Source organism: Heteronotia binoei, chromosome 17, assembly GCF_032191835.1.
Source record: "Heteronotia binoei isolate CCM8104 ecotype False Entrance Well chromosome 17, APGP_CSIRO_Hbin_v1, whole genome shotgun sequence".
In the NCBI taxonomy this organism is placed as follows: Eukaryota; Metazoa; Chordata; class Lepidosauria; order Squamata; family Gekkonidae; genus Heteronotia; species Heteronotia binoei.
Genome location: NC_083239.1, coordinates 38,650,259 through 38,675,150, shown reverse-complemented (window position 1 = coordinate 38,675,150; position 24,892 = coordinate 38,650,259). Strand labels below are relative to the sequence as shown.

The following is a 24,892-nucleotide window of genomic DNA, read 5'->3' as shown; positions in this document are numbered from 1 at the left end:
TCCCCCCACACACCCCTGACTGCCTCTGCATCCCTCCCCCTCTGCGTACACACAGGCAGCTGGAGGTTGTGAGTCAGCAGTGCCAAGACCGTGTGGCTGTCATTCTCCATGCTCCCCTCAGCACCCTCCTCAGCGCAGCCTGCAGTGCGCCGGGGCCTCTCACCAGCCTGAATCAGCAGAGAGTCTGACCTGCTTTCCGAGACCTCTCCCTCCTCCACTCACTGCAGAACAGAAAGCAGGGAAGGGGAGGGCCCACAAACGCTCTGCGGGAACCCTGTGAGAGAGACGCTGAGCCAGGAATCCCAATGCTTGTGCTTGAGTCCTGTGTTCAGTTTGGGGCCTTGGGTTGCCAGCCTCCAGGAGGGAGACTGGAGAAAAACCCAAGGGTTTCCATGATAACTCGCCTCAAACAAATCACACACCTTCAGAAGAAATTTCCAGATGTTTCAACTATAATCACACACTCTTGTAAATCTTGTAAACAGCTCTCTCACAATATTGGATATATATCCACCCAATACTCTGAATTTCAGTCTCAGAGTGGTCACAATCTCCTTTACCTTCCCCCTCCCCCACAACAGACGCCCTGTGAGGTAAGTGGGGCTGAGAGAGCGCTCCCAGAAGCTGCCCTTTCAAGGACAACTCTTGCGAGAGCTATGGCTGACCCAAGACCATTTCAGCTGCTGCATGTGGAGGAGTGGGGAATCAAACCTGGTTCTTCCAGATAAGAGTCCACACACTTGACCACTACACCAAACTGGAATGATACAAACAACAGGACCTCAGTGTAAAATTATTCCTAAACAAATTAATCTAAAACTTAATTGCACAGAGGTCCAAAAAGCCATGCCCCCCTGACATCACCACTGTTTCACAGAGGGCTTTTTTGGTAGAAAAAGTGCAGCAGGAACTCATTTGCATATTAGATCACACCCCCTGATGCCAAGGCAGCCAGAATTATGTTTCTGTGTGCTCCTGCTTAAAAAAAGAAAAGCCGTGGTTACAATATTTGGTGGTGAATTCTCTCTTCAAAAGAATAAACAGGAACTATCTTAGTTACGATATTATATTAACAATAATAAGATTACATCTTTTACAGTAAGACAAATTCCTGCACTAAATTTAAACTGTCCTACTACCCTAGATATTGTCTTCATCATTTAACAATTTCAAATGTGAAAGTGGATAGTAAAACATCATTTTTACAATGTTGTGAGGTGAATTCTCACCGTAAAAGAATAAACAAGAACTTTCTGAGTTGCGATATTCCATTAATAATACACAGTTACATCTTTTACAGTAAGACAAATTTGAGGGGTTTTTTTTAAGAAAAAAGTTTAGTGGGAGGATGACATTTTGTGCAATCCTTCTTTAACCAGCCTTTCCCTCAAATTTACCTCCCTGCCAGCTAATTTCATAGTGGGGCAGGGGGAAGCAGGTAAAAGAGGCAACTTTTTGCCTCATGTGGGAAGAAAAGCAGTTAGGGGACGCCATTTTGAGCTCAAATATGGCTGGCAGGAAAAGGGTTGGTCAACTTTCCTGTGCATTATTCAATATTCCAGCCTTCTGTTTCTGCGTTTTGTTAAAGAAAAAGAATCACACTATTACACATAAGGAATACTTTGAGCCTTGAAGAGATGGGGATTGTTCTGGTGGATGTGGTGACCATATCTGTGACACTGTGGGAAACACCTCTGGCAAAGAGTTTCCTCTGCCTCCCTGTGTCAAGAAAGAGGAATACCACAAATAGCAGGGTCAATTTAGGGTTGCCCACAGCTTCTTTTCTGGGAAAAGAGGTGCCAGAGTGGGAAATGAAGGCGAAACAAATGGGTGCCCCTCGTGAATTTTCGAACTTTTTTTTAGAATTTTGTTTCCACAAAGAGGTTCCAGAACTCCATTCCACTGCATCCCCCCAGAAAAAAAGCCCTGGGGTTGCCAACCTCCACATGAGGCCAGATGTTTTCCTGGAATTACAACGGATCTACAGATGACAGATAGCAATTTCCCTAGATAAAGTGGTGGATTTGTATGATGGACTAGGCTTGCCAATCCCCAGGTCCTGGCAGGAGTTCCCCAGTTTTTGGGAGCTTCACACCCACCCCCATACAGCGACATCGCTTTATGATACCCCAATGAGATGACATCACTTAGAAGTGATGTCATTGCATTAGGGATGCCATGCAGCGACACTCTGGTTTGTGAGCAAAACTCTGTGTTTTGAAGTCGGTTTTACCATAGAATTTTGCTCAAATACCAGAGTGCCATTGTGTGATGTTCCCAATGTGATGATGTCACTTCTGGGTGACATCATGGCATTGAGGACATCTCGGAACACCCCCCAAATCCCTCCCCCCCCCCACTGGAGCAATGAGGCAATATTCCCTCTAAGCTGTGGTGCCTAGTGAGTGAAAATTCTACTTTGTGAGCTACAGGCAAATTGTGAGCTACTACATAAGTTATTTTGCTTTGGGGCCATTTTTCCTGAGCTAAGACAAAAATGTGTAAGCCAGAGGCTAAAAAACTGTGAAGTAGCTCACACTAACTCAGTTTAGAGGGAACATTGGAGAGGACCTGGCAACCCTGCGATGGACTTCATGACGTCCCATCCTTGCTGGCCCTTCCAAAACTCTACCTTCCCCAAGCTCCAGCTCCAAATATCCAGAAATTCCCCAGCCCTGAATTAGGAACTCTAAGGTCAGTCCTGATTTCAAGGAGAGAGAAAGAGAGCAGAGGGTTTTTTTTTTTTTCACTCCCTGCTCTTCTCCACTTATCTTCAGAACGTGTGTCCAATCTGCGCCTGACAGCTGTCAGGGACCAAGAAACGGGATTACTTAGCGCCCACTCACAGTCCAGGGGAGAGAAAAATGCTTGCCGATAATTAAATCTCCCGGCTGGGAGCCAGAGGGGTGCATAGAGGGAGCCCAAAGAAATGAGAGAAGGAATGGAGGCCCAGGGCTCAGGGAAGTGGGCAGAGTCAGGACGGGGAGCCCAGGTCGGGATTGCGTTCAAAGGCAATTGTGTAGCAATTAAATCGGCGGCGAGTTCAGGAGTCTGCTTCACCAACCACCAGCACTACCTCCGACTCTCGTTATTTTCACAAATCTGCAGTTTGGAAGGCATTCAAGTTTTTAGGGCTGGATAAAAGGAGCTGTAATAACATGGGCTTTTGGACTTCAAAGGGCTTAGGAAAGAGACAGCCAAAGGCCTCAGCGAGGAGAACCCAGAAGTTATCTGTCTCTCCCTCTTTCTCTTTCCGTACACGCACACACAGCGATAATAAACAGTATCCTCTCTCCTTCTTTCCCAGAGACAGAAATGGGTCCAGGTTTTTCTTTTTCTTTTTTTGACTGGCTGTGGTAAATGTGCTGAGGCCTCGCTACTGATAATTAAGTTTCCTCAAGGCTTTTGAGCCAGAAGATCTCTGAAGTAGGCTTCAATCGAACACCCTCCCTCCCTATCATAGTTGCCAATCTCCAGGTGGTGGCTGGAGATATTCTGGAATTTCAACTGATCTGCAGACTACGTAAATCACTCATTCTTTATTAAAACATTTGTTCCATTTCACCTCAGACATATGGCTGCAGTGGAATTATACCCTACCAAATTCCCTATCCTCTGTAAACTAGGGTTCCCAGCCTCTCACTGTGGGTGGGGGGTTCCCCCAGTTTTGGGGCCCCCAACCTGCCAACACGGAGCTGGCTCCCAGGGGGGATCTCCCCCCCCCTCAGAACTCTGTTGTGCTCAACATGCCTGGCGCAATGATGTCACTCGGAAGTGACATCATCACACCAGGCACATCATGTGGGAGACACTCTAGCAATTTGGGTGAAAACTCTGTAGCACCATAGAGTTTTTACCCAAATTGCTAGAGCGCCCCCTTGCAATGTTCCCGGCACAATAACATCACTTCTGGGTGACATCATTGTGCCGTATTTGCAAAATACGCACGATAAAATTTTCCCCACCCAGAGCCAAGTAAGATCTGGCAACCCTTTCCTAAACCCAATTCTCCCAGACTTTGCCCACAGGTATTTCTCAACCTGGAGCTGGCAACCATAGGACTATGTGTGGAATGGACCCATGTGCTCTTCACATGGATGGTAGGTGGAACACATGAGCCATAGAGGTTTTTTGTGTTGGAAATATTGTGTGTTTCAAGCCTCTAGGTGGGGCTTGAAGATCTCCTGGGATTATAAATGATCTCTGGACAAGAGATCAGTTCCCCTTGAGAGAATGGCAGCTTTGGAGGATGAACTGTATGGCATTATACCCCACCGAGATCCTTTCCCTCCATATATTCTGCCTTCCCTTGGCTTCAACCCCAAATCTCCAGGATTGTTTTCACTGGAAGCTGGAAACCCTAGAATAGACCCCCAAACAGCATTGCCAGCTGGCTACTTTTCCACTGGCATGATGTCCCCCTCTCCTCACTTCTGGCCGATGGTTGTTTTTTCCTTATAAAAAAAGAGAAATGTTGGTTTATATTCCACTTCTCTCCCAGCGAGGACCCAAAGGCTACTTACTCAATGTCATTTTGCCTTCCTCCGTGTTGTCCAGGATTGCTAACCCAGGACTGACATCTGGCCAGGAGATTCCAGGGATCAAGGACCTATCTGACCGGCATCATGCCGATTTTACCATAGAGGTTTGAGTGAATCCTAGATTGTCAGGTTGTCATGATGACATCACTTCTGGTTCATTTCTGACAAATCATTTCCTCTGCTGTCCGGCTGAACAGCATTAGGAAATGAGAGGTCCAAAGCAGGAGTTCTTCCACTACAGCAGTAGACTGAACCTCCCTCTTTTTTTTTCTGTGACATTGGCAGTACTGTATCTATGGTGGGACCTGCCTTTGCCACAAGTGACCTTGGATAGCCCACCACAACAGCCTTGTGGCCACCCTGTACTGCTTAGACTCCTGGCTAGGGTCGCCAGATCCCCTCGTTGCACTGGCGAGAGGATTTAGGGGTGTTCCAGGATGTCTCCAATGCAATGACATCACCTGGAAGTGACATCATCCTGTCAGGGATGTCGCATGGCAACATTCTGGTTTGAGGGAACTCTCTATGGTAAAACCGACTTAAAACCATTGAGTTTTGCCCTCAGACCAGAGCATCACAATGCAACGCCCCCAACATGATGATGTCACTCCCTGGTGAAGTGACATCATCACATCAGGGATGTTGCATGGCTACACTGATTTGGGGGCAAATCTCTATGGTAAAACTGGCTTCAAACCATTGAGTTTTGCCCTCAAACCAGAGCATCACCATGCAACACCCTCAACATATCTTGATGTCACTTACTGGTAACATCACCATGTCGGGGACATCCCACAGTGATGTCACTGTTTGGGGCAGGGTTTTCCCCACTGACTAGTGGCAGGCAGCCCCCAAAACTGTGGGAACCCTGCCAGGAACTGGGGACTAAAATTTACCAACACTCTGTTAGCTGTAATAGCACACAAGAAGGATATAAATAAAGAACAATTTTCATTAATGTCAGTGATGTCTGAATCTTATTATATTTCACAGTATTTGTTGCCCCTTAACACAGAGCATTGAAGCAACAGCCAGAGTACATGCAAGTCCAATGGAAAAAGAAATTAATTCACAAAATCCATTATAAGTTCACATTCGTCAGTTCTCAGATGGTATCCATCAAGTCCATAAGAAGTCCTAGTCCACATGAGGGTTCTAGAAAATCCCTCGTTCCGATGACCTCTTCCTCACTGAACCCCAGATAATGATGGCATGTGCCCAACTATGCCATCAGATGTGGTTTTTATGTCCACCCTGTGTGTTTTTTGCAGATCCATTAATTAGTTGTATAATTAAGTCCAAGTTTTCAAGTAATTGTTTTAGACAAGGCACTCCAAGCCACTTAAGGCAAATGTTTTCTATGACAAAGTAGCCTGGGGATTGGCCACCCTATGAATCCTGGCTCAGCTGGCCTCTCTTCCCCTCACAGTCCTGCCATTCGTTCTGCCTCACCTGTCCCTTTTCCGCAGCTGCTACATAGACCAACAAGTGACCCGCGTGGCCTGGTTGAACCGCTCCAACATCCTGTATGCCGGCAATGACAAGTGGTCCATCGACTCGCGGGTGCAGCTGCTGACCAACAGCGCCTCCGAATTCAGCATCGTCATTACCAACGTCGACATCTACGACGAGGGCCTCTACACCTGCTCCTTCCAGACGCAGGATAAGCCCCACACCTCTCAAGTGTATCTCATCGTTCACGGTATGGGCATAGGATGGGTCATGTGAACACACAAAGCTTCCTTATACCGGGTCAGACCACTGATCTGTTAAGGTCAGTACTGTCTCCAGGTAGCAGCTCTCCAAGGTCTCGGGCAGAGGTCTTTTCTATCACCTCCTGCTTGACACATGTAACAGCTGCAGATTGAGCCTGTGGCCTTCCGTATGGAAGACCATAAGAGAAGCCATGTTGGATCAGGCCAATTTCCCATCCAGTCCAACACTCTGTGTCACACAGTGGCCAAAACTTAGGGGCCATCAGGAGGTCCACCAATGGGGCCAGGATTCCAGAAGCCCTCCCACTGTTGCCCCCCTTGAGCACCAAGAAGGTTCCATCCAGGGGCGGAATTCTAGCAGGAGCTCCTTTGCATATTAGGCCACACCCCGCTGATGTATCCTCCAAGAGCCTACAAAAAAGAGCCTTGTAAGCTCTTGGAGGATTGGCGACATCAGGGGTATGTGGTCTAATATGCAAAGGCGCTCCTGGTGGAATTTCACCCCTGGTTCCATCTATACCTTAGATCAGCTTAGATCTATAACTTCGATCAAGATGGGTAGCCATGTGTCTGTAGCAGTAGAAAAGAGTAAGGCTCCAGGAGCACCTAAAAGACTAACAAAATTTGTGGCAGGGTAGGAGCTTTCGGGAATCACTGCTCGCTTCTTCAGATTGAATGGTTGCTTTGGAGGGTGGAGTCTATGGCATTGTACCCCACTGAGGTCCCTGTCCTCCCCAGGCTCCATCCCCAAATCTCCAGGAGTTTCCCAATCGGGATCTGGCAAATCTAACCTCACCCAAAAATACTAGAGTGATGGTAAAGATTAAACTTAAACAGCAACCTGAAACTAGGCAATTATGACTAAAAATGGCACACAGTGGTTCAGCTGAAGGTCCGTTCCAGACGAAGACCCCAGGGTTTATTATCTCCATTTCAATATTATAACATCTTCAACAGTGGAATAAGCTTAGATGAATTATTCTGGACCTCAGTGTTCATGGAAATTGCTCCTGAATATTTTTACTTCGTATTTGTGAAATTCCAATATTAATTTTATGGTGCTTTCCACCCAATTTCAATCATTTCCCATTTTAAGTTAAATTTATTTCGTAGGAATCAATCCTTCATTCTGTGAAACACACGCCTATGTGTTATATAGAATGTGTGTTATATAGAATGAAGGATTGATTCCTACGAAATAAAGTTAACTTAAAATGGGAAATGATTGAAATTGGGTGGAAAGCACCATAAAATTAATATTGGAATTTCACAAATACGAAGTGAAAATATTCAGGAGTAATTTCCATGAACACTGAGGTCCAGAACAATTCATTTAAGCTCATTCCACTGTTGAAGATGCTATAATATTGAAACGGAGATAATAAATCCTGGGGTCTTTGTCTGGAACGGACCTTCAGCTGAACCACTGCGTGGCATCCTTATTCATAATTGTCTAGTGTCGGGTTGCTATTTAAATCCAACCTCACCCCATTTCTGCTGGTAGCCAGGGAGACCTGGCAACGTTAGGCTAAACCAGGGGTGCCCAAACTGCGGCTCGGGAGCCACATGTGGCTCTTTCACACGTACTGTGTGGCTCTCGAAGCCCCCACTGCCCCATCAGCTGGCTTGGAGAAGGCACTTCTCCCTCCCTCCTCCCTTCCCCCCATCTATTTTCCCTTCCTTCCTGACTTGTGGCTCTCAAACATCCGATGTTTATGACTTGTGGCTCTCAAACATCTGTCTTTCATTCTATGTGGCTGTTACGTTAAGCAAGTTTGGGCACCCCTGGGCTAAACCCTCTTTGAGCAGCTCTAGGGAGCAGAGGCTGCCGGGCAAGCCTTGAACTCTGGCTTTCCTCGTCTTAAAACTGAATGTCCTTAAATTATTTAGAGCTCCTGATGGATCCCACATCCATTGGGGGCGGAAACGAGTTCAGGAGTGTTCTTGTCACAAGCCGTGTTCCCTCCCGCAGCCATTGCTCTAGATTCCATCTCCGTGTCCGGCTCCTGTGCCAAGGCCTTTCTTTTTATTTCATTCACACATTTTCTGACTGATTTAACCCAGTTTGTCTTTTGCCTCAATTGCCATCAGGATTCCTTTGTGCTGGAGTGACATTTCCCTGCCCCCATGTTCCTTTGCATGGGTTCAGGCTAAGGGCATGGCTGCTGTTTGCGTGTATGTGAATACCAAGCAAATTTTCTCTGGTATAAATCGAATTTGAAAATACATTAAAAAAAAACCCACCAAAGTACATCAGGGATGCCCAAACTTGCTTAACGTAAGAGCCACATAGAATAAATGTCAGATGTTTCAGAGCCCCAAGACATGAACATTCAGATGTTTCAGAGCCACAAGACAGGAAAGAAGGAAGGAAAATAGATGAGGGAAAGAAGGAGGGAGGAAGAGGTGGAAAGAAAGCAACTTCAACTTTAAATGCATTCTCCAAGCCAACTGATGGGGCGATAGCAGCCATGCCCTATTCCAGTCCTGAAAAACACAAAATGCCCTGCAGCTTACAACAGCACTGCAGATAAGATTAGAATTTCAATAACCAATCCATATACAAAAGAACCCGCTCAGGCAAGCTCCTCCATTAGCATGTCACAGCCCAGGAAGCTCCCATAAAATAATGACTCAGCCCTACCCCACCTGCCTGAATAGATATAAATTACCTGCCTACCATCTTCTTCTCAATTTGACCCAGAGAAAACGCCAGTTTTCTGGGTCACACTTCTGAGGATGCCAGTCACAGTTGCAATGCCAAGACTACGGCCACACAGCCCAGAAAATCTTCAACAACCAATGGACTCCAGCCGTGAAAGGCTTTGACAACATTTTATAAGTGGCCGCCCCTCCCCAGAAACAGGTGTCTTTTCCAGTGCCGTCTCAGCACATCCCCGCACTCGGTGGCTTCTGGGTTAATTCCCCAATGGCTGTTTTCTCTGCCCCAGGCGGAAGAGCCCCAAAAAAGAAATTGCTTTTTTCCTGACTGGGCCTAATGATCCCCATTGTCTGCCCCCGATAGGTTGGGGGGTGACGTAGGCAACAGCAAATGATGGAGCAGCTGGGAACAGCTGTTTCCTGACGCCCAGGCGGCTGCGTTCCGGACCAGGTCCAATCAGCTCCTATTGTACCAGTTTTCTCAGCTCCAGCAACCCTGGGGAAAAGGAGGGGGGGTAATTACGGGGTGGATAGCATTGCAGTTCTGGCTTTTGCCAATGCTGCAGAAATTCCTGAAGGCGACTGAGAATCAGCAAAAGAGCCAGAAGAGAGGAGGGGAGACTCTGGCTGTTGTGACAGCTGGGGAGAGATTCCTCGGCCGGGGCAAAGCACAGCCCTTTTCGGGGGGATGTTTATATACAGGAACTCCTTTGCATATTAGGCCATGCCCCCTGATGTAGCCCAATCCTCCAAGAGCTTACAGGGCTCTTAGTCCAGGGCCTACTGTAAGCTCCACGAGGACTGGCTACATCAGGGGTGTGTGGCCTAATATGCAAAGGAGTTCCTGCTACAAAAAAACGCCTCGTATACAGTCATTTAAAGCCACCAACCGCATGCAAAGGCAGACTGGCCTTCTGCCCTGCTTCTGTTTAAGGAAGTGCTGCTGATCATGCTAAGGCACAGGAGGCAAGATCTGCTGAAATGGGTTCTCCTGCAATGGGAATTCAGAATTCCTCACTCCTCTGAGAAGGAAAGCTTCAGGCCTGTAGCTACAGGGGGCCTGTGGGGGCCCTGCCCCCTGACCTCCTGTTGGTTACCCCCAACTCAGGTGCCCCTGATTTTCCCTCCTTCCCCACTGCCACTCCCGTGGGGTTGAGAGACTGGGGGCTGCCCCCTCCCTCCCCCCATGATTTTAATTGCACAGGAGGGGTACCTAGGAGCAGCAATTGCTCCTCCTGGCCCTTTGGTGTGGGAGAGGCAGCGGCTACTCCTGGGTACCCCTTCCATGCAATTTAAATCATGTGGGAGGGAGGGGGTGGCTCCCAGCTCTTAGCTTTCATCCCTGGGTGCTCTGAGTCACAGTGATGGCAGCCAGGGGAGGGGAGCCATTAAGTGCCCCCTGACTTTTTTACATGCCCCCCAACTTTTAAAATCCTGGCTACAAGCCTGGAAAGCTTGATCCGATCGCCACATCCAGTCCAGCGCCCTGCCCGATAGTAGCTATCCAAAACACACCTGCACTTCCTTTATCAACACTCCCTGAACTTTGTACTCTGTGCATGTATGTGTGCATGCACGCATGCCTGGAAGACATGGTGACTTCTGGCAATCCCTGCTGGGACTTGGATATTTTCAGAGAGGCGGATTGATATGCCTGCCTCTGCCTCCCGGTCCTGGTATTCAGTGGAGATCCCCTATCTAAGTGCTTGCCCAGGCCAGCCCTGCTTAGCTTCCGAGATCTGACAAGATTGGGCTTGCCTGGCCTATCCAGGTTCTTGTTGGTTTTTAAGCAGAGGCTGCTTGACTATTTTTCAAGAATGTTTTGGGATTTGACCCTTGATTGCACATAGGGTTGCCAAGTTCACCACGGCTGCCGGTAGGGGACTTTTTCATGCACGGCACTATGACGTCACCCAGAAGTGATGTGTCGCGCTGGGCACGTTTCACGAGGATGCTCTAGGAATTCACAGGAGACTATGGTTTCATGTGGGGATGCTCTAGCAATTTTGGGGTAACTCTGTGGTTTCATGTGGCAACGGGACACTTGAGGGGGCAAGGATCCCTCAGTAGCTTCTTCCTTGCCAGCGGGGTTGGGCCTGCCAGACCAGGGGATCCCCTGCCCAAGTGGGAACTTGGGAGCCCTAATTGCACGGGGGGTTGGACTGGATGGCCTATAGGCCTCTGCCCCCTTCCAACTTTTCAATCCTCTGACTCTAGGTAAGAAAAGACATTTCTGGGCCTGAGACCATAGAGAGCTGTGGCCAACCACATGAGGCTGTATTAGACAAACAGTGCTATCATAAGAGGAGGCACACCTTTCTCGGTCTGCTGAAATCAGCTGTCTTAGAATGGTATAACTCTTTTGAGGATCTTACCGTAAATGTTCCAGTGGTCTGCCTCTACAGAAAGCAGCTGAACACAATCCTTGGAGGGGTTGGGATTAGTGCTGCCTCAGAGGCAACATCACCCCCTTGTGGCGAGAGGCCACAACTGTCTCCCTACTCACTCCCCGTCTCCTCCAATCTCTACAGTCCCAGCTCGGATCGTGAACATTTCGTCTGCCGTGACCATCAACGAGGGAAGCAATGTGAACTTACTCTGCCTAGCCCAGGGGAAGCCGGAGCCGACAGTAACCTGGCGGCAGCTGAAAGGTAAGGGAGGCTGGAGGGGGGAGGAGGGATTGGGTTGACCCCTTTTGGCAGATCCTGGCCCACTGTTCCAAGCAATTGTTGTGAGAATGAAAGAAGACAGGTGTAGAAAAACCAAAACGGATGTTTGTGTAAAGCTCAGGGCTTTTTTTGTAGCAGGAGCTTATTTGCATATTAGGCCACACCCACCTGATACAGCCGATCCTCCAAGAGTTTACAGGGCTCTTAGTACAGGGCCTACTATAAGCTCCAGGAGGATTGGCTATGTCAGGGGGTGTGTGGTCTAATATGCAAAGGAGTTCCTACTATAAAAAAAAGCCCTGTGTAAATGTGTATATGAACAAAACAATGAGGAGGGGGTTTTTTTGGGGGGGGGGGCTCCCTTTGGTTTTGTATGATGTCTGCATCCTCCCTGTCTTAGGAAAGTGAAGCATGAATGCCATTTGTTAAGATGGCGTCTGCCACCTGCCGTTTTTGCTAAGAACATACATTGAAAACGCTCGACTCAGTTCCATCCCTCTTGGTAGCTGTCTTCCACACACCGCCTACCAATCAGAATCTTTGGGCCAAGCAATGCAAGAAGTGTCGGGGGCCTGAGTCCCCCAGACCAGACTCACTTTCCCCACAGCCGCACAGAAGCTGTGTGGAATGTCAATTGAAAACTCCATAGGAGCCCAGTTTGGCTCAGGACTACAGTGAAGGCTGAGAAAGGTCTCCTGTCCCATTCAGCTTCTATGTGGCTTCCGGGGAAGCGGGTTGGGTCTCTGTCACCTGAAGATCAATTGTGATAGCAGGTGACCTCCAGCCACCACCTGGAAGGTGGCAACCAGTGTTCTCTCTAAGCTAGCATGAGCTAACTCATAAATTTTTAGCCTCCAGCTCACAAATTTTCGTCTTGGCTCAGGAAGGATGACCCCAGAGCACACTAATTCATGCAGTAGCTCACAACTTTAATGCCAGTAGCTCACAAAGTAGAATTTTTGCTCCCAAGACTCTGCAGCTTAGAGGGAACATTGGTGGCAACCTTACAAGCTGAATAAAGAACACCAGCTGTCTTTATGTGTGCCTGGACTATTGCCTGATGACTCTCTCAGGTTTTACATTTAGCAAAAGTGGTTTCCAGAATCTATGGTTGCCAGATCCCTGGTCTGGGCGGGAGCTCCTCCGATGATTTCAGAAGCATCAATCTGCCGCCAGCCAGCTGTGGGGGAAGCCCCGTCTCCAGACAACCCCCTTCTGCATCAACGTTGTCACACCAGGCATGTTGTGTGGCAATGCTCTAGCATTTTGGCCAAAACTCTATGGCAGGGGTGGTCAAACTTACTTAATGTAAGAGCCACATAGAATAAATTTCAGAGGGAGGGAAATCAGGGAGGTAGAGGTAGAAAGAAAGCAACTTTAAATTCATTTCCCTAGCCAGCAAGCAGGGTGGTGAGGGCTACAAGAGCCACACAATATGTGCGAAAGAGCCACATGTGACTTCTGGCTCCCCCTGCCCTATGGTAAACATAGACTTTAAACCAAAATGCTAGCATGTCAGCGCACCACGTCCCTTTTATTTATTTAGTCCCTGGTGTGGTGATGTCACTTCCCTGTGATGTCACCATGCCAATGACATCACCCTCGATGATATCAGCCCACTCTCCCCAGTCCCAGAAGGCAGCCTCCCACCCCCTGCCAGCCGGGGTTAGTAGATTTGGCAAACCTGCTTGCGTCCCTGATAGGCTACCCATCAGTAACTGCGTTTGGCTTGCTAGTTCACAAATTGTGCAGGTGAAACTCCTGCTGAGCCGGTGGGTAATAGGACATCCCTGCCTAGGACCCCTCCTAAATTGTACTGCCTGCATTGTACTCCCGTCCTCCCCCTCTCCCAGTGCAAGGCAGCCCTTGAGTGCAGGAGGGGTTGATAACTGCTGTGTTGTCGTATGTGTTTTCGTGTGTGTAAGTCTGTGTTTGTGTCTGTCTCCCTACCGCTGGCCCTGTCCCGCCTCCCCAACCCCACCCCCGGCTCCCTCTCCCGCAGATGGATTCACCAGCGAAGGGGAATATCTGGAGATCACGGAGATCAATCGACAGCAGGCCGGAGAGTACGAATGCATCACGGCGAATGGTGTCTCGCTACCGGACAGGAAACGGGTTCTTATCACTGTCAATTGTAAGTGCTCCCCGAAGCTGCGATCCTACCTCTCCCCTCTTTTCAAGTGTCCTGGAAGCTTTGGAGCCTACGGAGGGCTTCTGGCACTAGATTGGAAATTAGTACTATAGAATCAGAGAGTTGGAAGGCACTTCCAGGGTCACCTAGTCCAATCCCCTGTACAATGAAGGAAACTCACAAATACCTCCCCCTTAGTCCTGTGGGGACTAAGCTAATCATAGGGTTGCCAGGGCCCTCCACCATAGAGTTTTACTATGAATCCTGGAGCAGAGGTGGCCAAACTTACTTAGCTTAAGAGCCACATAGAATAAATGTCAGATATTTGAGAGCCAGAAGAAATGGGCATCAAATGTGAAAGGGAGGGAGGGAAGAAGGAAGGGAGGCAAATAGATGGGGAAGGGAAGGTGGAAAGAAAGCAACTTTAAATAAGAACATAAGAGAAGCCATGTTGGATCAGGCCAATGGCCCATCTAGTCCAACACTCTGTGTCACACAATGGCCAAAAATTTTATATATATATATACACACACACACACTGTGGCTAATAGCCACTGATGGACCTCTGCTCCATATTTTTATCCAATCCCCTCTTGAAGCTGGCTATGCTTGTAGCCGCCGCCACCTCCTGTGGCAGTGAATTCCACATGTTAATCACCCTTTGGGTGAAGAAGGACTTCCCTTTATCCGTTTTAACCTGACTGCTCAGCAATTTCATCGAATGCCCACGAGTTCTTGTATTGTGAGAAAGGGAGAAAAGTACTTCTTTCTCTACTTCCTCCATCCCATGCATTATCTTGTAAACCTCTATCATGTCACCCTGCAGTTTCTCCAAGCTAAAGAGTCCCTGCATTCTAAATGCATTCTCTGCTGGATGGTTTGGTTTGGAGAAGTGATTTAAAGGGACAAATGCCTTCTCCAAGCCAACCAATGGGGCAATGGGGTTTCAAGAGCCACACGTGACTCCCGAGCCCCAGTTTGGCCACCCCTGGGCTAGCCCCTGTTCTAGGCTCCTTTCCTGGAGCTGATTTCACGAAGAGCAAACAAACCGTTAGGACAAGAAAAGACAGTGCAGAACAAATGCCAGAGTGGGTAAACAAGCCTCCATCTTCGGGGCGGATGGTGGAATAAAATAAAGCAGCAAGCCTACAGAGAGCTGGTGCTTTTAATCCATCAGCGACACGTAGGAGTGAAACCTCGAGGAGTGAAAACCGAAGCAGGGCAGGGAAGATCACATCCTGCTGCTGGTAATCTCACACCCACTCCTTTTTAAAGATAACGCCTGTCTTCACCCTGAATCTTGGCAAGAAAATTAGTGCCAGCTCTGGCTCATTGGAGTCATCTGTTCTGAACCATTATTATTTTTTCTCCCCCTCGAAAGCACCCTTCTTGTACTGTCGACAGTCGTGCGCTTCAGCTGTCCCTATTTACTATTTTCCTGGCAGCTGTCCCTATAGTGCCCCGTGGGTACTCCCCGTTACAATTTTCAGCCCCAGAAGAGATCGTTATTCACAGATCTTTTTTTTTGTAGCAGGAACTCCTTTGCATATTAGGCTGCACGCCCCCCCCCCCGCCCCCCGATGTAGCCAACCCTCCTGGAGCTTACAGCCGGCCCTGTACCAAGAGCCCTGTAAGCTCTTGCAGGATTGGTTCCATCGAGGAGGTGTGGCCTAATATGCAAAGGAGTTCCTGCTACCCAAAAAGCCCTGATTATTTGCAGTTCCACTCCCTCTGCAGACTCTCTAGCAGTTAGCGGTTGCTAGATCCCTCCTGTCCACTGGCAGGGGATGGAGGGGGGAGGAAAGTTGCCAGATCCAGGTTGGAAAATACCTGGGGATTTGGGGCTGGAGCTAGGGAGGATAGAGACCTCTGTGGGGTACAATGCCTTAAAGTCCACTCTCCATTGCATCCGTTTCCTACAGGGGAACTGATCTCTGCAGTCTGGAGATGAGCTGTAAGCCCCTCCTGGAGACTTGGCATGCCTGCTAGCAGTTGAATTTGGACTTTGAAAGGTGAAAACAGGATCAGTTGTTTGACAGGGACCAATTAGGACTGGCAGCATTACTGCCAGCGTCCCTGCATGCATGTGGACACTGTGGCACCACGCGCAGAACATATGCTGCCAGTTCAGGAACTGCAGCCGCGGCGGTAGATTTTGAACTGTTGATAATTGTGGATGGGCTATTATGCTTTTTAGTACATCTTCAACAAGGAGATTATTTATTTAGTAACATTTGATCTGATGCTTTCTCCAGGGGGCTGAAGTCAATGCACATCTTTCACCCCATCGTCCATTTTTATCCTAACAGCCCTGTTGGGGTAGGTGTGGCTGAATGAAAGAGAGAGCAGTTGCCCCAGGGTCACTGAGTAAGTCTTATGGCATGTGAGGATCTGAATCCTGAGCTCTTCAGTCTTGGTCCAGCACATTAACACCTTTCTCCCTTCTCCTTCTATTTTTCCTTCCTTCCTTCCTTCCTTCCTTCCTTCCTTCCTTCCTTCCTTCCTTCCTTCCTTCCTTCCTTCCTTCCTTCCTTCCTTCCTTCCTTCCTTCCTTCCTTCCTTCCTTCCTTCCTTCCTTCCTCCCTCCCTCCCTCCCTCCCTCCCTCCCTCCCTCCCTCCTTCCTTCCTTCCTTCCTTCCTTCCTTCCTTCCTTCCTTCCTTCCTTCCTTCCTTCCTTCCTTCCTCTTGTGGCTCTCAAACACCTGACGTTCATGTCTCACGGCTCTCAAACACCTGATGTTTATTCTATGTGGCTCTTACGTTAAGCAACTTTGGCCACCCCTGGTATAGACAATACTGATGACAATAGATCAATTGTGTGATTCAGGATAAGACAGCTTCGTGTGTTCACTTGTTACGGAGGGGCCATGGTTCAGTGGTAGAGTGTCTGCTTTGCATGCAGAAAGCCCCAAGTTCAGTCTCTGGCATCTCCTGCTAAAAGGATCAGGTAGGTGGGCACATCGGGGGTGGGGGGGTGCAGCACTAAGGTGTCATGAGACGGCCTGTGCGCATGCCATGTGATGAGGAAGGCGACCCTGCAAGGTAGAGATGCCATATTGTTTCCAGTAACTCGCTTCTCTGCTCCTTCTCTCTCGCTCTCCCCAGACCCTCCGACCATCACGGAAGTAAAAGATTCTCCTTCTATGCTGGGAAAGCCAGCTCTGTTGCGCTGCGAAGCCATGGCAGTGCCGCCTGCTGAGTTTCAGTGGTTCAAAGATGACAAACAGTAAGTCACTTTCTTTCCCTCTTCAGGATCCCTGAGGCCTGGTGGGGAGGATACAGCTAAGGGAGCATCAGGACCACCATCTAGCTTTGCCAATCCCCAGGTGGGCAAACCGGAAACTGCAGTGTATTGATTAGCAAACACTATAAATAAACCGCTGCGTTTTTATGTTGTAAATGAATGCTTCAGCAATTTCTTTTATAACGATGCAATTACGGTATATTATCATCACAAACCAAAATTCATTAAATGTCCATAGAAAAATCAAAAAGTTATTTCACATCACTCTTGTAAGGTAGTACTTTCAAAATCAGAATGTTATTTCACAACACTCTTGTAAGATAGTACTTTACAGTCCACTGTCTCAGTGCTCCTTTGCTTGAAAGACGTAGACAGTCCCACGCTTGTATATGATTGCTCCTATGGGTAGCAGACCGAAGGCTGGCAGATGCGGCGGCTACACAAGTTCTAAGTTCAGTTATGTGTTTTGTTCACCTTCCACTGACCACTTTTCTTTTAGCTTTGGAACCCGTGCTAAAGGCAATTGCTCACACGTTACAATATAATGTTACTTCACAGCTTGCACGAACCATTCATAATTGCATCATTATGAAAGAAATTGCTTAAGCATTTATTTGTAACATAAAAGCCACAGTGGTTTATTTATAGCAGGGGTCCTCAACCTTTTTAAATAGGGGGCCAGTTCACTGTCCCTCAGACTGTTGGAGGGCCGGACTGCCGTTACTGTACAAGGCTGCGGGCCGTCAGTTCTCCGTCTTCTGCATCTCTCTCCCTTCCCCACACCACACACCCTGGCCTGGGAACTCACCTCACCTCGGTATCACCTCACACTCTGTCTCCGCCGCCTCAGCCCAGTGCCGGAAGTGTGCGTTGCTAACGCAAGTTTAGGTTGAACGTCACTTGCGGTCTGATTTTGCCATAACCCAGCGGGCCGCATAAACGTTCTCAGCGGGCCGCATCTGGCCCGCGGGCCATAGGTTGAGGACCCCTGATTTATAGTGTTTGCTAATCCCCAGGTGGGAGCAGGGGATCCCCCTGTTTGGAGGCCCTCCCCCTGCACCAAAATTGCAGCATAGCACCCAGTGCCTCTCCCCCAAAATACCCTCCAAGTTTCAAAAGGATTGGACCGGGGGTTCCAATTCTGTGAGCCCCAAAAGAAGGTGACCCTATCCTTCAGGATTTCCAACTGAGGGAAGGCATTTAAAAGGTGTGCAGTCCCTTTAAATGTGATGGCCAGAGCTCCCTTCAGAGGTAAATCATGCCTATCACACTCTTGCTCCTGGCTCCACCCCCAAAGTCTCCTGGCTCCACCCCCAAAGTCCCCAGATATTTCTTGAGTTGGACCTGGCAAACCTACCACCATTGTTCTTTTCCTCCACAGAACCCTGGGAACTGGAGTATTGCAAGTGGTGGAGTGACAGAGCCACCTTTCTGCCAGACTACAGTTCCCAGGATTCTTTGTGGGATCTGATGACCGTTAAAGCAGTATCAAGCCTGTATAGGTTTATTACGTGGACATGCCCTCGATCTCAAAGCTGGCTGCTGGAAAACCTTGTCCTGTTTTCCCATTTAGAAACTGGTGCCCTTTTTCACTGCAGAGTCCTGTTTTATTTGTCTTCTCATCTCAAAAAGCTTATACCCCCAAAATCTTCTTGGTCTTTGAGGTGCCACTGCACTAAAATCTAGCTGTTCGAATCTAGCAGACGAATGCAGTAGGGTTATCCTGATTAGAAAACAGCATTAGAAAGCAATCGCAAGTGCCCAGAAATTCAATAAATAACAACAATAATTACAATATATTTCTGTATGATTCTAGGAAAAAAATGCCAACAATTCAAACACAAAAGTAATAACGTAATTTTCTCATAATTTTTGTAATTAGGGTTTGTAGAATCTTTCGGGTTCAAGTGCCGTGTTCTACTGGAGAAAGTTTTCCTTCCAGACGTTTCGTTCTCAGCTGCGGAGAACATCCTCAGTGGCGTTGCAGCCGGAGCAGGCGCTCTGACCTTCTTGGCTGCTGTGCATTGAGTGGGGCCAGGGCTGCTGGAGAGCTGCAGCCTAGAAGTAGCAGCTCTCCAGCAGCCCTGGCCCCACTCAATGCACAGCAGCCAAGAAGATCAGAGCGCCTGCTCCGGCTGCAACGCCACTGAGGATGTTCTCCGCAGCTGAGAACGAAACATCTGGAAGGAAAACTTTCTCCAGTAGAACACGGCACTTGAGCCTGAAAGATTCTACAAACCCTAATGATGTTAACCAGCCGTGAAAACCTGAAATCTTTGATTTTCGTAATTCTTTCTCAAGATCTGATGGTCTCAATCTTTGAGGTGTCTTAGATTTCCTGTTACAAAAGAACATTCAAATGGAATGAAGCAGCCTCTTGGTTCTTCATCACCAATTCATTTATAAATGTAGGTCAAGCGTTCTCCAGGGGAACATAATCTCTGTTGCCTGGAGAGCAGTTTGTAATCCCAAGAGATCTCCAGCCACCGCCTGGAGGTTAGAAATGCCAAGAGAGAAGTCACTCTGGAGTAACAATATAAACACATCCCTCAGGTTATAGTGACCAAATAACTATGTCATATCAAATACCCAAATGCAATAAAGTGATGAGCGTGAGCCGTTATAGAGACAGTCAGGGGTGGAATTCTAGCAGGAGCTCCTTTGCATAATTAGGCCACACACCCCTGATGTAGCCAATCCTCCAAGAGCTTACAAGGTTCTTTTTGTAAGCTCTTGGAGGATTGGCTAAATCAGGTGGGTGTGTGGCCTAATATGCAAAGGAGCTCCTGCTAGAATTTCACCCCTGGAGACAGTGTATCTGGAGACTTAGTGTCCCTATGAATTCAGTTTTAAGATATCATTCATTATCAATTTGATACTGTGAAATATCCCTTGTTGGCAAAGGAATAGAAAACAGGTGTGGCGGAAGTTGACAACCTGTCCAGGGAATTTCCATTCTACATTTGAGACTATTACACAGTGGATACAATGATATGGGATTTCTTTTCCCTCATTGTATAAGGACATTTGCTTGCCAGTTCCTTTGGCAATGGATACTACTAGATATTTGCTTGCAAGTTCCATTGGGAACAAGAAATTATTAGACTTCTTATTGATATTTTGAATAATGAGAAGAGACCAGATTTTTCATAAGGGACTTTATTGCATTTGTATATTTGATATTACGCAGTTATTTGGTCGCTATAACCTGAGGGTTGTATTTTATTGTTGCCACCTGGAAGTTGGCAAGACTACCACAAAGCTACCCCCAGAAACTACCTTCCACCAATGTTTACCAAGAGACATCTCCAAGGGCAATCATCCAATGAGAATATTCAGAGTCCAAGAGTATCACATGGAACCGGTTTGGGGAATTCACAACAAATAAGAAAGAAATCCCTTCAAAAGTAGAAATGCTTTTATACTAAAAAGTAGGGCTATTTTTTGAGAAGGAATGAACAGGAACACAGTTCTGACTGGCTTGGTGTCAGTGGTGTGGCCTAATATGCAAATCAGTCCCCTGCTGGGCTTTTTCTCTGGGTTAGTGTTTTTGTAAGAAAAGGCACAGCAGGAACTCATTTGCATATCAGGCCACACCCCCTGTAATCACCATTGTTTCACACAGGGCTTTTTGTGGGAAAAGCCCAGCAGGAAGTTATTTGCATATCAAGCCACACCCCTGACACCAAGCCAGCCAGAACTGTATTCGTGTGCCTTCTTGCTCAAAACACCCCCAAACCCCTGTTTTTTTCTACAAAAAGCCCTGTGTGAAACAATGGTGATGTCAGGGGGTGTGGCCTAATATGCAAATGAGTTCCTTGCTGGGCTTTTTCTACCAAAAAAAGCCCTTTGTGAAACAATGATGAAGTCTACAAAAGCGTGTGCTAGAATAAAATCTGTTTCATCTTTTAGATCATTTTTCAGATGCCACAAAAATAAAGTTCATATTTTTGCTAATGGAATTGGTAGAACAGGGAGATTTCCCCCATTTTTTCTAACTTTGTTGCATAAGCGGAGCATCCTTCCTCGGGTCCTGCATTCCCGTTTTGGAGACTAACTCCTTCCGAGAGGATTGCAGTTATCTCCGAAAGAGCCTCCAGACTGCTTTTCCGCCGCATTCCCATGTCGCTTCGGTGATAAAAGTTAACGGTTCAAACCTCTCACATCTCAGAGGGGCCGTTTTGTGGCCAGGCCTGTTCGCTGGCGAGAAACCGCAGGTCGTTATTTTATTAGGAAACGGCGCCAGAGGTGCGTTGAGCATCGAGTGTGAAAAGGAGGGGGACAGTTAAGAGACAGTCTGTTAAGACAGTGCAGAATGGAATGCATCACAATCGAATTGCTAAAAGGAAGGAAGACCGGAAAATGACTAACTTGTGAATACGGATTAGCGACATCTGAAACTCAAGATCTGCGGTGTGGACAAATCCCCTGATGGTTTATTTGTACTTAAAAAGCACTAGGGATGCCAGCCTCCCTGTGGGCTCTGGGAAGCTCCCCGAATTACAGCTCATCTACAGACTACAGAGATCAGTTCTTGTCAAGGTTGCCAATCCCCAGATGGGGGCAGGGGATTCCCCCGGTTTGGAGGCCCTCCTCCCACTTCAGGGTCATCAGAAAGCAGGGGGGTAGAGGAAAATATCAGCTGGGCACTCATTATTCCCTGTGGAGACCGATTCCCATGTTATAATGGAGAATTGATCTGCGGGTTTCTGGGGCTCCGTTTTTGTGGGGGTTTTTAGGTAAAGGCACCAAATTTTCAGCATAGCATCCAGTGCCTCTCCCCAAGTTTCAAAAGGATTGGACCGGAGGGTCCAATTCTATGAGCCCCCAAAAGAAGGTGCCCCTATTCTTCATTATTTCCAGTGGAGGAAAGGCATTTAAAAGGTGTGCGGTTCCTTTAAATGTGATGACCAGAACTCCCTTTGGAGTTCAATCGTGCTTGTCTCATCCTGGCTCCACCCCAATGTCTACTGGCTCCACCCCCAAAGTCTCCTGGCTCCACCCCCAAAGTCCCCAGATCGTTCTTGAATAGGATATGGCAATCCTAGATCTTCAAACCCCAAACCCTGCCCTCCTCAGGCTCCACCCCCAAATCTCCAGGTACCTCCCAACCTGGAACTGACAATTTTAGCCTCAGAGCATGCACACATCTAGTCCTGATCTGGATATCCGAGGCCAGCCCATTCTTGTCAGCTCTTGGAAGCCAAGCAGGGTCAGCCCTGGTTAGTTCTTGGATGAGAAACCCCCAAAGAAGTCCAGGGCTGCTACCCAGAAACAGGCAATAGCAAACCACCTCTGAGTGTCTCCGGTTGATCTTAAGTCATCTGTAACTTGATGGCAAACAAACAAAATCACTTATGTGGGATTCGGGTGAAGATCTTCCAGGTATGCTTTCTGGGAAATCAATTGGTGAGGTTTTAACAAGAGCTGATGTGAGAGAGCCACTAATGGAAGCGGGGGAGGCAGAGCGAGCCAGATCGCTCTGCAGGTAAGAAATTGGATATCCCTCCTTTTTTTAGAACTGCATCTGAAAACATTATATATTAACAAAACAGCAAATGCCAGAAGATGTTTGGATCCACTCCCGAGTCATCTCTCGAAGTGTCCAGTTATCGCTTTGTAACGGGTGGGGAATCTATGCTCGTAAAAGGCTGACACAGCAGGTGGAGATGAACACTGCAGCACTTCGTACTCTACCTGTTGAACCGCTTCCTGTTACATAAGTCCTTTGTCCCTTAAAAAAACAGTGAAAAGTGGCAAGGAATTTGCTGTACGTGAGAGTTTAAGATGGGTGGTTGATCACTGCAAAATCTCGTTAGCTATATTTGGGACAGAAGTATGGATGCCAGCCTCCAGGTATGGCCTGGAAACCTCCCAGAATTATGACTGATCTCCAGACTACAGAATCCAGTTCCCCTGAAGAAAATGGCTGCTTTAAAGGGCAGACTATCACATTATACAGGGCTTCTTTTGAGCAGGAATGCACAGGAACACAGTTATGGCTGGCTTGGTGACAGCGGGTGTGGCCTAATGTGCAAATGAGTTCCTGCTGGGCTTTTTCTACCAAAAAAAGCCCAGTGTAAAACAATGGAGCTGTCAGGGGATGTGGTCTAGTATGCAAATTAGTCCCTGCTGGGCTCTCTCTACCAAAAAAGCCCTGGCATTATACCCTACGGAGGCCCCGCTCCAGGCTGTCCCTCCAGATCTCCAGGAATTTCTCCATCCAGAGTTGGCAACCTGCAGAAATCAATCTGGAAAGCACAAATTGCAGAGCCCCGACCACCACCAACATTCACAAAGGAAAAGGACCAGTGTTGTGTAGTGGTCAGAGTGTCAGATTAGGATCTGGGAGACTCAGGTTCGAATCCCGGCTCTGCCACGGATGCCTGCTGGGTAACCTTGGGCCAGTCAGACACACTCAGCCTGTGCAACCTCATGGGGTCGTTGTGAGGGTAAAATGGAGGAGAGGAGAAAGATGTTCTAAACCACTTTGGGTTCCCACTGGGAAGAAAAGTGGGTTATACAAATCTATATAAATGAGAAATAAAAGGAGGAGAAGGACTGTTCCACCCAGCCCACTCCTGAGAGGATTCTAATTTGTCTTCATAGAGCCACCAAGCCCCAGAGAGCCAGCTGGTGGTGAGAAGAACCAGGAGCAACCTTGACTACACTTGGGTCTCCAAGATGGTGTCTGTGGTTACCATGCACCCATGGACACTTTTCATGGTGCCCACCATGCTTTTGTAGAAAGTGGGAAGGGCTAGGTGAGGCTTTTGCCCAGCAAGGTTTCTGATTGGTCATTTAAGTTTTGATAGGCATTGCACATTTTTTTTTGGGGGGGGGGGGATATAGCTTTGGCAGCAGCTTCTGGCACAGCACGAGGTTCTTCACTGTGTGACTGAAGGTAAGCAGCAGCAATCATTTTGTGGCAGCCGTTTTATAGCAGTCATTTCATGGCTGGCTGCACCTCCTGTGGCAGCCATTTTTAGCAGTCGTTTTGTGGCTAGTTGCATCTCCTGTGGCCAGGGCCAGATCTAGGGGTGGCAGAGGGTGGTGCTTGCCCCGGGCACCGACGGAGGGGAGGGGGCGCCAAATTGGGTATGGAGTGCGTTGTATTCTATGGGACTATATGTTAGAAATGGCCCATAAGGGGGCGCCATTTTTTAATTTTGCCCCTCAGAAAACATGTAGATCCGGTTCTGCCTGTGGCAGCCATTTTATAGCAGTCGTTTTGTGGCTGGCTCTACCTCCTGTGGCAGCCATTGTATAGTAGTCACTTTGTTGCTGGCTCCACCTCCTGTGGCAACCATTTTACATCAGACATTTTGTAGCTGTGCCTACCACGCTGTGTCAGACTTCCAAATGTGCCCAAACACTTTAGGATGTTGTATGCTCCACTCACACTTGATCTTAGTTATAAGGCTGAGAAAGGCTAATTTTGTCACCCCTTTACTTAAAAATATAGCATTCTTAATATGTGTGAGTCTAGGTGTCATGGCTACTATCGGATACAATTAATCATGTCACCCCTCCTGTCAAAATCCATAGGCCCAGTAATCAAATATAAGAGAAATAATAATGAGTAAGCTCTTTTTAAATAATTTTGGTTCTAACTTCTGCTTAAGGCAATAGCTGTATGAGCAGTACTAGTTAGCTAGGTATGCTCCACTTCCAGACTAACAGTGTATCATGGGGGCTTCCAGGGTAGATGATAGATCTACTTTTATTTTAGTATCACTGCCAGGGCTTGGCTGGCCAGATCCACCCATGGCAACGAAGGAAAAATCCATGAAGAGAACATTTTTTACTATCAGACCCTGCTACTGGGAGAATCTGCTGGAAAGCGACATACAAATAAAACCCAATAACCAGACAGAGTTGCCAATCCCCAGATGAAGGCAGGGGGTCCCCTGGTTTAGAGCCCTCCCCCC

At 47.7% G+C, this 24,892-nt stretch overlaps 1 protein-coding gene across 1 annotated transcript in view; it reads left to right on the top strand.

Annotated features, from left to right (window-relative positions):
- Window positions 1-24,892, top strand: part of IGLON5 (IgLON family member 5) — a 65,202-nt gene that overhangs the window by 32,053 nt on the left and 8,257 nt on the right. The window contains exons 4-7 of the mRNA XM_060258527.1: window positions 6,011-6,243; window positions 11,449-11,568; window positions 13,589-13,720; window positions 16,823-16,943. Of these exons, the coding sequence (XP_060114510.1) occupies window positions 6,011-6,243; window positions 11,449-11,568; window positions 13,589-13,720; window positions 16,823-16,943 (606 nt within the window). The remainder of the gene's footprint in view (window positions 1-6,010; window positions 6,244-11,448; window positions 11,569-13,588; window positions 13,721-16,822; window positions 16,944-24,892) is intronic.